General features: G+C 36.9%; 1 protein-coding gene across 1 annotated transcript; it reads right to left on the reverse strand.

The window, feature by feature from the left end:
- Nucleotides 1-4,213: 4,213 nt before the first annotated feature.
- Nucleotides 4,214-4,967, reverse strand: LOC131519770 (protein tyrosine phosphatase type IVA 1-like). The gene has a single exon (XM_058743123.1). The coding sequence runs from the start codon at nucleotides 4,838-4,840 to the stop codon at nucleotides 4,319-4,321; it is 522 nt and encodes a 173-aa protein (XP_058599106.1). The 5' UTR covers nucleotides 4,841-4,967; the 3' UTR covers nucleotides 4,214-4,318.
- Nucleotides 4,968-13,705: the final 8,738 nt, after the last annotated feature.

A 13,705-nucleotide genomic window follows, 5' to 3' on the forward strand; every position in this document is an offset into this window, starting at 1 on the left:
GCTTGCTGCTATTGGAGTCTCATTGCTTCTAGGTTTTCTTAGCTGACAGAGCAAGAAAGTACTATATGTGTGTATATACAAATCTGTGTGTACAGGTTATGCTCTATATGGAGCCATCTGTGCTTATATTAAACTAAACATGAGTTAATGCTGTTATCTCCAGTGTGATACCTCTGATTTATTATGACATGGATCTTTCTAACCTCCATTATTTGCTTATTTAAACCCTCCATACCAACAGTAAGAATGTTCCCACCATTCACCATCTATTTACTTAATCTCTTTTTTAATGTCTATTTATTTTTGAGAGAGAGATCAAGAGAGTGCAAGAGGGGGAGGAGCAGAGCAAGAAGGGAAGAGAGAATTCTAAGCAGGCTGTGCACTGTCAGCAGAGCCAGACGTGGGGCTCCATCTCACGAACCATGAGATCATGACCTGAGCCAGAATCAAGAGTTAGATGCTGAACTGACTGAGCCACCCCGGTGCCCCTATTTACTTAACACCTCAATTCTAGTATCCATTCATAGTGGTTTCAGAATTAACCCATATCACCCTGTGGGGAACTTTATCAAGTAGAGTATATGCTCATGTTTTGCTGAGTCTTATAGACAATAGTTATTTCCATTCAGAACCATTTTCCCCAACTCACTTTGGTGAGGTTGTTTCATACACTCATAATACCGTTAGACGTTTCTGTTACATTCTGTATTCCATCCTGATATTCCTGACCTACCAACTGACTTTTTATAATCTACATACATTAAGGTTCACTCTTTGTGCTGTAGAAGTCTGTGGGCTTTGACAAACACATATGGTCACTTTCCACCATTACAGTATCATACACAAGAGTTTAACCACCCTAAGAAAACCCTCTGCTTCACCTATTCAAGCCTCCTCCTTCTTTCAAACACATGGCAACCAGTGGTTGATTTTTTATGTCCATATTTTGCTGTTTCCAAAATGTCATCTAATTGGAATTATACAACATGGAGTTTTTCCAGACAGGCTTTTTCACCTGCCAATATATATTTATGTTGCATTCATGTTTTTTCATGCCTTTATAGAGAACTCCTTTTTTTATTATTGAATAGTATTACATTATATAGATATATATTAGTTTGTTTTCCATTCATTTATGGAAGGACATCTTGGTTGTTTCCAGTTTGGGGCAATTATAAATAAATCTGCTATAAATATTTGTGTGCAGGATTTTGCATGGACATATGTTTTAAAACTAGTTGGGTAAATAGTAGTGCAATTGCTAAATTGTATGGTAAGATTATGTTGAACTTTATAAGGAATTTCCAGTCTTCCAATGTGGCTCTACAATTTTGTATTCCTACCAACAATGAATGACGTTTTCCGTTCCTACACATCATTATCATCAGTTTGTACTCTCAGATTTTGATATTCTAGATATTCTTTTTTTAATTCAAGTTAGTTAACATACAGTGTAGTCCCGGCTTCAGGAGTAGAACCCAGTGATTCATCTCTTACATATGACACCCAGTGTTCATCTCAAAAAGTGCCCTCCTTAATGCCCATCACCCTTTTAGCCCATCCTCCCACCACCCTTCCCTCCAGCACCCTCAGTTTGTTCTCCATATTTAAGAGTTTCTTATGGTTTGCCTCCGTATCTGTTTTTGCCTTATTTTTCCTTCTGTTCTACTATGTTAATCTGTTGTGTTCCCCAAATTCCACATATGAGTGAAATGATATATCTGTCTTATATCTGTCTTTCCCTGACTGACTTATTTTGCTTAGCATAATATACTCTAGTTCCATCCATGTTGTTGCAAATGGCAAGATTTCATTGTTTTTGATTGCTGAGTAGCATTCCATTGTGTGTGTGTGTGTGTGTGTGTGTGTGTGTGTGTGTGTACAGACAATGGAAAACACCACGTCTTCTTATCCATTTATCAGTGAATGGACATTTGGGCTCTTTCCATAATTTTTTTTGTATCCTTTGGATAAATATCTAGTAGTGAAATTGCTGGATCATAGGGTAGCTCTATTTTTAATTTTTTGAGGAATCTTCATACTGTTTTCCAGAGTGGTTGCACCACTTTGCTTTCTCACCAACAGTGAAGAAAGGTTCTCCTTTCTCTGCATCCTCGCCAACATCTTTTGTTTCCTGAGTTGTTAATTTTAGCCATTCTGACAGGTGTGAGGTGGTATCTCATTGTGGCTTTGACTTGTATTTCCCTGATGATGAGTGATGTTAAGCATCTTTTCATGTGTCTGTTAGCCATCTGGATGTCTTCTTTGGAAAAGTGTCTATTCATGTCTTCTGCCCATTTCTTCATTGGATTGTTTGGTTTTGGGTGTTGAGTCTGGTAAGTTCTTCACAGATTTTGCATATTGATTTTTTTATCCAATATGTCATTTGCAAACATCTCCCATTCTGTCGGTTGCCTTTTAGTTTTGTTGATCGTTTTCTTTGCAGTGCAGAAGCTTTTTATCTTGATAGGGTTCCTATAGTTTATTTTTGCTTTTATTTCCCTTGCCTCCAGAGACATCTCTTATAAGAAGTTTTTACAGCTGAGGTCAAAAAGATTGCTGCCTGTTTTCTCCTGTAGGATTCTGATGATTTCCAGTCTCCAGGTCTTTCATCCATTTTGAATTCATTTTTGTGTATGGTGTAAGAAAGTGACACAGTTTCATTCTTCTGCATGTCATTGTATTCTAGATATTCCAATAAGTGTGTTATGAGATTTCATTGCTGTTTTAATTTGTATTTGACTACTGATAGATGATGTTGAGCATCCATTTTTATGCTTATTTGCCATCTGTTTACCATCTTTGATGACAACTCTGCTCCTATTTTTGCCCATTTTTAAATTGGGCTCTTTGCTTTCTAACTGTTGACCTTGAAGAGTTTTCTGTATATTCTGGATACAAGTCCTTTATCAGATGTGTGATTTGCAAATATTTTCTTCCAGTCAGTAGTTTCCATTTTCATTCTTTTACAGTGTCTTTGGCAGAAGTTTTAATTATTTTTTGATGATAAATGCATTTCATTATTTATTTAGATGTTTAAGTTCTTGCACTAGATTTTTACAAGCTAGTGAACACTGACAAATTATTTCTCCCACAGAAATATAACCACACATTCCCAGACACTATAAATATATGGTTGAACTAACATTAATACACATCACCATTTTATCAATTACCTAATAAGACAAATTATCAGGTATCCAAATATTAAGTTATACAGGTCAAAAGGCATATAAAATATTAGATGTTTGCTCAATTAATTAGCAGAAACCCTCTTCTTCTTCTTCTTCTTTTTTTTTTTTTTGCAAGAGAGGTTGGTAAGAGAAGGAAGAAAAAATCACACTTCAAACAAAAATAAGTTGGTAAACAACTTCAGATAAGAAAACAAATACAAGTATTTCAGAAATTTTATGATTAAGAATTGTTTTAGCTACAATAACAAAGCACCTCTACCTTTTAAAAATATTTACTAAATTAAAGAGCATATTCTACATGTTCTGTGCAAGACAAAGGCAATGTTTTACTAAAAATACTTAATAGCCCCCTCCTGTTCTTTTTTCAGGCCCTCCCTGTAAGTTGCACCTGAAAGTGCAAACATTAAAATTAACTGTAAGGCTTTTTTGTCTGGAGACAGTGAAGACATGTGCTTCTGTACAATGCAGATTTTCAAAATGGAGGTTTTCCATAACAGCACAAAGTAAAATTTGTAGAAAGACATGAAACAATTATTGTAAGACTTGGTAAAAATAAAAAAAAAAATGGTTGAGCAAACCTGATGTATACTGGTACAAATGTGGGAGATGTAAACATAAAGTGAGCAGGCAAATAACCATATAGGCCCTAATTTCTATGTTTGAAATGACTGAAGGAGTAAACCTTATAAGGTCCAGAGTGTTCATAGTTCCTGGGATTTTAGTTCTGTATAACACTAAAAATATACAATATTGTGCTGGGTATTTTGGCACCTAATCTTTGTAAATTTCTTATATATTGATAAGATTTGGGGCATGGGAATAGATTTAAAGACATAACTCAATACTGCATGATTTCAGGAAAGGTCAACTGGTACAAGTGATAAACACATTTTAAATGCTGAACAGCCAGAATCTTTTGCTAAGTGTCCAAACAGGTTGATCGTAACCCAAGCATAGAGGTTGCAATTCTGTCAAACTTGTGGCCTAATAAAGCTGCTTTCCACTACTCCTATGGAAGCTTCATTATACTTATTCACTAAGCCAACATGTTGGCTAATGTGTACAACAAATTAGGTCCTATTTCAAGTTTCACTTCCAAGGTAATGACATCAGGCACCCCAGTTTTATCGAATGCCACAGTTATTTCTATGATCAGTGGAGTCTTTGAAGCGCAGCTGCATTTTAGGACGATACTTCTCCAAATACAAAAGTTGCTGGCTGTTAAAAGCTCCACACCGCTTTTGTCTTGTGAAGTGTACGGCATCTTCGTATTTCATTTCACCTTCAATTAATGCTAGGACAACAAGCACTGGAGTTCTCCCAAGGCCTACAACAAAACAAACAGCCATACAACAACCAGGTTCTTCACGAAACTTGATTTTTACAAAACTTAACCAGTCATCAACAATCTGGCTGGATGGTGGTACACCATCATCAAAAGGCCAATCGAGAATATGGATGCCTTCTTTCTCTATAAGAGTAGTGTCATAAGTTGCTTCACACACTCTTAATATTGTGGTAAATCCATACTTCTTAAGTTCCTCTCTAAATTTGTTTAAGGTCGCATTGGTTGGATTGTGCAAAATGAGAAATCTCAGGTTCTTGCATGTGACTTTCACAGGAGCTGGGCAGTTCACTCGAGCCATGTTACTCTTGTTAAAAAACACTCAATAAGGTTATGAAAGAATTTTAAAATTGAATGCAGAAATGATGCAAAGAAACTGAGTCTACTTCAACATACTCCCCCTGGAATTCTCAGCGCTCTGAGTATGAAGTTGGGAGTGTGGTGGGAAATGAAATGAACCTCCTAACAAGAAGGAGCAATTCTTCAATCCAGTAATACTGAGGCAATAGAAAAAAAAGTGCACTGAGGTTTATCCCCTCCAGGTCAGAACTCTTGTAAAATGCTCTGTGGATTTCAAGCCAACACTCTGTGTCCAGGTTAATGGTGAGTGATTTCATTCATTTAAGATTTCTTAGGGGGGCTTCTTGGTGGAGTAGTCATGAATTTCTACAGTTCACTTGTCTCCATAGGGGTCGTGCTGTGCCTAGAAGTAATCTTCACTGTCCTTCAGAAACTCCCTAAATGTGTGACCAAGAACACCACAGAACTGAGGAATATGTGTACTCATTGAAGACTGTGGCCTAATCACACAGCTGCTCCCGAGGTGGCGGCAACACAGACCAGGGGGTAGTGGTGGTCATCACGGGGTGGCGGCAGGGGCACCAGACTCTACCACGCAGTGAGTGGCTCTGAGAAGAGCCAGAAGTTATAATTTTAATAAAGTTCAACTTAACATTTTTTCTTTGCCTTTGGTATTGTATCTAAAAACCCATCGACAAACCCAAGGTCGAGCAGATTTGCTCCTATGTGTTTTCTTCTGAAAATTTTAGAGTTTTTAAGTAACTGCGTCATTTTGCACTAACTTTTGTGAAAGGTGCATGGTCTATACATACTATTTTTGAAAAATTTGCTTGTGTGGCTGGCTCATGTTGCAGCACTGAATTCTTCTCAATTTCTTTAAGCAGTGGGAAAGTTTGGAGGTTGAGTTATTCTCTCTGTAATTTAACCTTTAGCATGAAAGCATTTTCTTGGATGTAACAGTCTTTTCCAATGCAAATTTCTTTGTTAAAATTTAGAAGCAGTAGACCCTTAAAATCTGTGTCTTGAATTTTGTAGGAAATTTCTGGCTTTCTGTCCCTAAAAAGAGGAGTCTTGCAGAAGATGAGAAGGACCTCTGAAATATCCCGTATCTTGTTTAGAAAGATGTTTCCTTGAGTCAAATAACATATAATTATGAACCAATACTATAATTATTTCAATTGTAATAAAATAATTTATTGATCATAGTTATTTTGAAGTCAGTATTATTAGTGACAAAGAAAACCTTTTTAGATTTACTTAAGATTTTATTTTTACTTTTTTAAAAAAAGGATTCCCCGTGTCAATTAAGTTACACAAATTTATAACTAGAAAAAAATGTTTCACTGAATATACACAAGGTAGTTGGTGGTTGGAACAGTAATTTTCTCCCCATTTTAGGAGAAAACAAAACAGGTGTTGGCAGTAAATGTAGAGTGAATTAGGAAAATTTTAAGATTTCTAACTGCTACCACAGCATTTTCAAATAGGAAATCATGCAGAAAATTGCTATGAAATTAGCAGCATGGAGTAGGATTATGGACAACAGAAGAGAATGGTAATATCTTTGATCAATCAAGAGGATGTCTCTGAAGGTTCTTAAATGACAATTTTCAGCAACCTCCTCTTAGTAGCCAGAGCATATGCCTTTTGGTGCTGTGGTACCAAAGCAACATTTTGGTAACTGTGGAGCCTATAAATGTTGAGTGGGGGAGGCAGTCGGTATAGAATCAGTATCCTTTGAGAATGCACACCTTTGCAAAGGGATATCATTCCAACTCTGTACAATGCTGTTTTAACTATTAGCACAATTTTGAGTGTTAAGCACACCAAGCACTGAATTTTGAAGATACAATATCTCCATTTATTCAAACCTTACTGGATTGGACCTTGACCCGGATATAATTTTTTCCCTTTTAGCAAAATTGAAGTTAGATACAAATGCTTTTGTTTTTCTTTTCCCACCACAGAATAGAAAATCTGATGCAGTTAATGTCTGGCATCAGCTATGACTTTAAGAAACATTTTCTTGCAGGTTTTTGACAGAAGCTTCATTAGTGTCTGCCCACTGAGAGAGAATATATGTAAAGGAGTACTTACTTCGAAGATCCCATCTTGTGGTAAAGCTGATAGGAAACAACTCAAGTATAAATCATTGCAATGACAAGGAAAACAACTCCAATTAACATTTATACTCATACTTAATTTTTCAGTATGAGAGACAGGAAACCTAAAGATGAAAATGTAACTGCTTACTGGCAAAATAATCCATTTTTAGGCAATTTTTGAAAGAATCAACAAAATTAGATATTATTAGATGTTGATATAAGTAGGTCACCCTTAATGCATAAATGAAAAAAAGAAGACAAATAGGACATATTTAATAAGACAGAAGAAAAAGGTGGAGGAAACCCATGGAAACAAGTGTGAATGTCATGTGATGATAGTGGAAAAGTTACCGGGCTGAGAGCAGAACTAAATACTGGTTTCCGTTCTGCAGCTATATAGCTATTTGATTTTAGGCAAAGTGATCAGTTCTACTGGATTCAATTTCTCCTTTTGCTCCATGGGGGTCACAACATCTGAGATTTCTTCCGCTTTCGGCTTCTATGAATTCATAAGATGGAATAACATAGGTGAAAACATTTTTATAAATACACAACTCTGCTCAAGGGCCAGGTGTTATTCTGATTGAGGAAATTTCTTACCTAGAGAGGAGACGAGGGGCAGATTTCACAGCTGTTACTGACAAGCGTGGAGAGTCTGTGTGTAGCTGTAGCATGTGCCACCTTGCTCCAGGCTGAGCCCAACAGCGTAAGGAGCTTCACACTTGAGCGCTGCTACAGCGAAGGTGCCAGCAACGGCTGGATGCCCAGAAGCCTTCTCAGCATTGCACACAGGGTGAGGACAGACATGTTGGAAACCTTGATTCTTGTAACCCCTTCTCGAAAGCAGACCATCTCCTTAGCAGAATTTTACTTTCTTTAGCCTCTGAAAGAACCAAAGAGCTTCCAGGTGTCCTCATAGATTGGCTCTTTTCAACCAGCTTTTGTAGCCTTTGCATCAGCAGCCCATAGAGTAGGACCTCATTCTATAAGGAAAAACAATGAACATGACACAATCAGTTGTCATTTCCCAGTGTTCACATACATTCCCTTCATTATCTGAGAATGCTGAGCTCATGATGCAGTTTAGGAAGGTTGGAAAGGTGACAAAATAAATACTTTTGAGGCAATTTTCTGTTTCACTTCATTTCCCTAAGCTCTTCTTTTTTCCCCTATGACTTTTTAAAAGATAGTTTTTAAGGACTTCTGGGGGAAGATGGTGGAGTGGGAGGATCCTAAACTTACCTTGCCACATGGATACAACTACATAAAACCCACATTCGTGTAAATAACCCAGAAAAGGATGTAAAGTATGACACTATATACCTAAAACATTGCGGGGGGAAGAGAGGAGTAAAAGTTTAGGTGCTTTTAGAATAAATTCAAACTTAAATTACCATCAACTTAATATAGACTGCTATATGCACAAGATATTACATATAAACCTAATTGTAATCATAAATCAAAAAACTGGTAATAGATATGCAAAAAATTTTTTTTAAGTAATCCAAGTATATCACTAAAGAAAACCAGAAAACCATGAGAGAACAGAGCAAGAGAAGAAAGGAACAGAGAAGAACTATAAGAACAACAATAAAACAGTAACAAAATGCCCTAAGTGCATACTTATAATTACCTTGAATGTAAATGGACTAAATGCTCCAATCAAAAGGTGCAGGGTAACAGAATGGATAAATAAGACCTTTCTATATATTGCCTACAAGAGGTTCATTTAAGACCTAAAGACACATGAAGATTGAAAGTGAAGGGATGGAAAAACATTTATTATACAAATAGAAGTGAAAAGAAAGCTGGGTAGCAATACTTAGACAGAGTAGACTTTAAAATAAAGACTGTAGCACTGGGTGTTGTATGGAAACCAATTTGACAATAAATTTCATATATTGAAAAAAATAAAATAATAAAATAAAATAAAATAAAAAAGACTGACATATAATAATAATGGAGACAATCCAACAATAAGATACAACAATTGTAAATATTTATGCACCAAATATGAAGCACCCAAATACATAACACAGCTAATAAGAAATATAAAGGAAGAAATAGTAATACAATAATAGTAGAAGACTTTAACATCTCACTAACATCAATAGACAAATCATTTAAACAGGAAATCAAACAGGAAACAGTGCCTCTGAAGGACACATTGGAGCAGATATACCTAATAGATATATTCAGAACATTTCATCCTAAACAGCAGAATACATATTCTTTTCAAGTGCACATGGAAAATTCTCCAGAATAGAGCACATGTTAAGCACAAATCTCAACAAATTCAAAAAGATCAAAGTCTTAGCATGCATCTTTTCTGACCACAACACACACAATGACACCAGAAATTGTCCAAGGGAAAAAATCTAGACAGAGCACAAACACATGGAGGATAAATAATATGCTACTAAACAATGAATGGATAGGGGAGGAGCCAAGATGGCAGAACAGCATGGAAGTTTTTTGTGTGTCTTGCGTCCATGAAATACAGCCAGACCGACACGAAACCATCCAGCACACCTAGAAAACTGATTGGAGGATTAACACAATGATCTGCACAACCTGGACCACAGAATTCAGCAGTTACGTGGCGCGGAGAGGTGAACTTGGGGAGCAAGAAGCCGCAGGAAGGGAGGTGCTTTTGCAGGCAGAAAGAGGACAGACACAGGGGGGAGGGGGAGAATACAGGAAAAGCACCCTTCCCCAAAAGCAGTTGGAGAAAGTGGAAAATTGGAAACCCAGCCACAGTGACTAAAATAAAAAGGGAGAAAGGAGAAAGGAGAGGGTTTAAATTCCATTAAGACTGTAAACAGGGGAGTGCAGAGTCTGCAACTCCACAGCTCGATACCTGACGGTGCTCTGGTGGGAAGGGCAAATCCGCAGGAGCAGAGTGGGGTCCGGGACGTTCTCAGGCCACACGGGGAAAAGCGGTTCCACTGCTGGAAGGACATTTGGTGGAGACCGTTGAAGCCACCTGGTCCCAGCAGACCCCAGAAAATGGCCGCATTCACTGGTGCTAGAACAAGATCGTTAAGGGTGAAGCCTGGTGCCAGATGTGTGTTGTGATTTTCCATAATCCCTGAAACGCTGCTGCTACACTGTCTTGCGAACTTTTTCTTGGATGGGCTGGCACCGGGCTGCAGTCTCGGGCACCGGCAGCAGCAGGGTCCAGCAAGCGTTCCTGGGTGCAGCCGACATTCGGCCATTGTTCATTCGGCCATTGCTCGGTGAGACCCTCCCAGAGAGGGGCGGAACGGGTCAAAGCCACATTGCTTCGGATGTAAGGGGCCGAGGAAAACAGCCGCATCTGACACAAAACTCGGGAAAGAGGTACTGCCTGGGGCCTGGTCACGGAGAGTGAAAAAGCAGGGAGTGGACGAGAGCTGAAGACAGGGGTCAGGTGCTTGATTGCTAATCCGGAAGAACAGACTGTGTAGGTGGGTGGTGCCATCGTCACCACTCTTGCGCATGCGCATATGCACCTACAGCACTGCAACAATCCACCCCAGTAGGCTAGCAGAGCCATCTAATGGTGAGCGGAGCTGTTACACTGAGCCCCGTCCAACTGGGTCAACTTTGCTCTTCAAGAACACAAGTCCCACCGCCAGCTTAGTTTATGGACTATATAATGCTACTTAGACTGACTTCTAGGGGAAAACGAAGCAATTTCAGTCCTACTTCAATCTGTTAGCAGGTTCGTCTATTCAATTTCCTTTCTTTTTTTTTCCCCTCTTTTTCACTTCTTTTCTTTTTCTTCAATACAGAAAGAGAAAAAAGTCATTTTTATTTTCAATTTTTATTAAAAATATTTTTCTTTAATTTTATTGCTATTTTTTTACTTTTGTGTAATTTTTTTCAAATTCTATTTTACTTTCATCGTTTTATTTTTGTCTACTTCAGTGTATTCACTTTTTGAAATTTTCAAACGATTTCCTTTTTTGCTTTTTTCTCTTTTTCATTTCTTTTATTTTTCTTGAATGCAGAAAGAGAAAAACTTCATTTTTACTTTCAATTTCTATTAAAAATATTTTTCTTTAATTATTTTACTATATTTTTTTACTTTTGTGTAAATTTTTTCAAATTCTATTTTACTCCCATCATCTCATTTTAGTCTACTTCACTGTATTCATTTTTTGAAATTCTCAATTTCCCTTTTTTCTTCTTCTTCCCCCCTTTTTTCCCTCTAATCTGTCAAACCACTTTCAACACCCAGACCAAAACACACCTAGGATCTAGCATCATTTATTCGATTTTGTGTGTGTGTTTTAATTTTTTAATTTTAATTTTTTAATTTAATTTTTTTAATTTTAATTTTTCTACCTCATTAATTCCTTTCCTCCCTTCAAAATGACAAAACGAAGAAATTCACCCCAAAAGAAAGAGCATGAAGAAATGACAGCCAGGGATTTAACCAACACAGATACAAGCAAGATGTTTGAACCAGAATTTAGAATCACGATAATAAGAATACTAGCTGGAGTCGAAAATAGGTTAGAATCCCTTTCTGCAGATATAAAAGAAGTAAAAAATAGAATGAAATTAAAAATGCTATAACTGAGCTGTAAGCACAGATGGATGCTGTGGTGGCAAGGATGGATGAGGCAGAACAGAGAATCAGCGATATAGAGGACAAACTTAGGGAGAATAATGAAGCAGAAAAAAAGAGGGAGATTAAGGTGAAAGAGCACAATTTAAGAATTAGAGAAATCAGTCACTCATTAAAAAGGAACAACATCAGAATCATAGGGGTCTCAGAGAAGGAAGAGAGAGAAATAGGGGTAGAAGGGTTATTGTGAGCAAATCATAGCAGAAAACTTTCCTAACCTGGGGAAAGACACACACATCAAAATCCAGGAAGCACAGAGGACCCTCATTAGATTCAACAAAAACCGACCATCAACAAGGCATATCATAGTCAAATTCACAAAATACTCATGCAAGGAGAGAATCATGACAGAAAAAAGGGGAAAAAAGTCCCTAACCTACAAGGGAAGACAGATCAGGTTAGCAGCAGACCTATCCACAGAAACTTGGCAGGCCAGAAAGGAGTGGCAGGATATATTCAGTGTGCTGAATCAGAAAAATATGCAGCCAAAAATTCTTTATCTAGCAAGACTGTCATTCAAAATAGAGGGAGAGAGAAAAAGTTTCCCAGACAAAGATTAAAGGAGTTTGTGACCACTAAACCAGCCCTACAAGAAATTTTAAGGGGGACTCTCTGAGCAGAGAAAAGATGAAAAAAAAATCTATATCTATATATCTATATATCTATATCTATAGATATATAGATATATATCTAGAAATCTATATATCTATATCTATATCTAGATATCTAGATATAGATATATATAAAGCAACAAAGATTAGAAAGGACCAGAGTACACCACCAGAAACTCCAACTCTACAAGCATCATAATGGCAATAAATTCATATCTTTCAGTACTCACTGTAAATGTCAGTGGACTCAGTGCTCCAATCAAAAGACATAGGTTAACAGAATGGATAAGAAAACAAGATCCATCTATATGCTGTTTACAAGGGACCCACTTTAGACCTAAAGACACCTTCAGATTGAAAATAAGTGGATGGAGAACCATCTATCATGCTAATGGTCAACAATAGAAAGCTGGAATAGCCATACTTATATCAGACAATCTAGACTTTAAAATAAAGACTGTATCAAGAGATGCAGAAGAGCATTATATCATAATCGAGGGGTCTATCCACCAAGAAGACCTAACAATTGTAAACATTTATGTGCCAAATGTGGCAGCACCCAAATATATAAATCAATTAATCACAAACATAAAGAAACTCTACGATAGTAATACCATAATAGTAGGAGACTTCAACAATGAATGGATAAACCAAGAAATCAAAAGGAAGTAAAAAAAAAAATACATGGAAATGAAAATGAAAACACAATGGTCCAAAATCTTTGGTATATGCAGCAAAAGTAGTTCTAAGAGGGAAGCTTATAGCAATACAGGCCTACCCTAGAAGCAAGAAAAATCTCAAATAAACACTCTAACCTCACACCTAAAGGAGCTAGAAAAAAGAATAAAACAACAAACAAAAAAGAAAAAAGAACAAGCAAAACCCCAAAACAGTAGAAGGAAGGAAATAATAAGGAATAAAGCAGAAATAAACAAATTAGAAACTAAAAACCAATAGGAGCACCTGGGTGGCTCAGTCAATTAAGAGTCCACCTCTTGGTTTTGGCTCATGTCATGATCTCATGGTTTGTGAGTTTGAGCCCCATTTTGGGCTCTCCACTAACAGTGTAGAGCCTGGTTGGGATTCTCTCTCTCACTCTCTCTCTACCCCTCCCTCCACTTGTGCTGTCTCTGTTTCTCTTAAAATAAATAAACTTCAAACAAAAAAAAATTTTACGTAAAAAGCAATAGAATAGGTCAATAAACCCAGGAGCTGGTTCTTTGAAAAGATCAATACTGATAAACCTTTAGCCTTACTCATCAGTCAATCAACCAATCAATCAAAGGGAGAGGACTCAAACAAAATCAGAAATGAAAGAGGAGAAATATTAACTGACACCACAAAAAGACAAAGGATTGTAAAAAAATATTATAAAAATTTATATGCCAGCAAACTAAACAACCTAGAAGAAATAGATAAATTCCTAGAAACATATAACACCCAAAATTGAATCAGGAAGAAATAGACAATTTAAACAGACCAATAACCAGTAATGAATTGAATCAGTAATCACAAAGCTCCTAACAAACAAA

The sequence above is a fragment of the Neofelis nebulosa genome, chromosome 8 (genome assembly GCF_028018385.1).
Source record: "Neofelis nebulosa isolate mNeoNeb1 chromosome 8, mNeoNeb1.pri, whole genome shotgun sequence".
Taxonomy (NCBI): domain Eukaryota; kingdom Metazoa; phylum Chordata; class Mammalia; order Carnivora; family Felidae; genus Neofelis; species Neofelis nebulosa.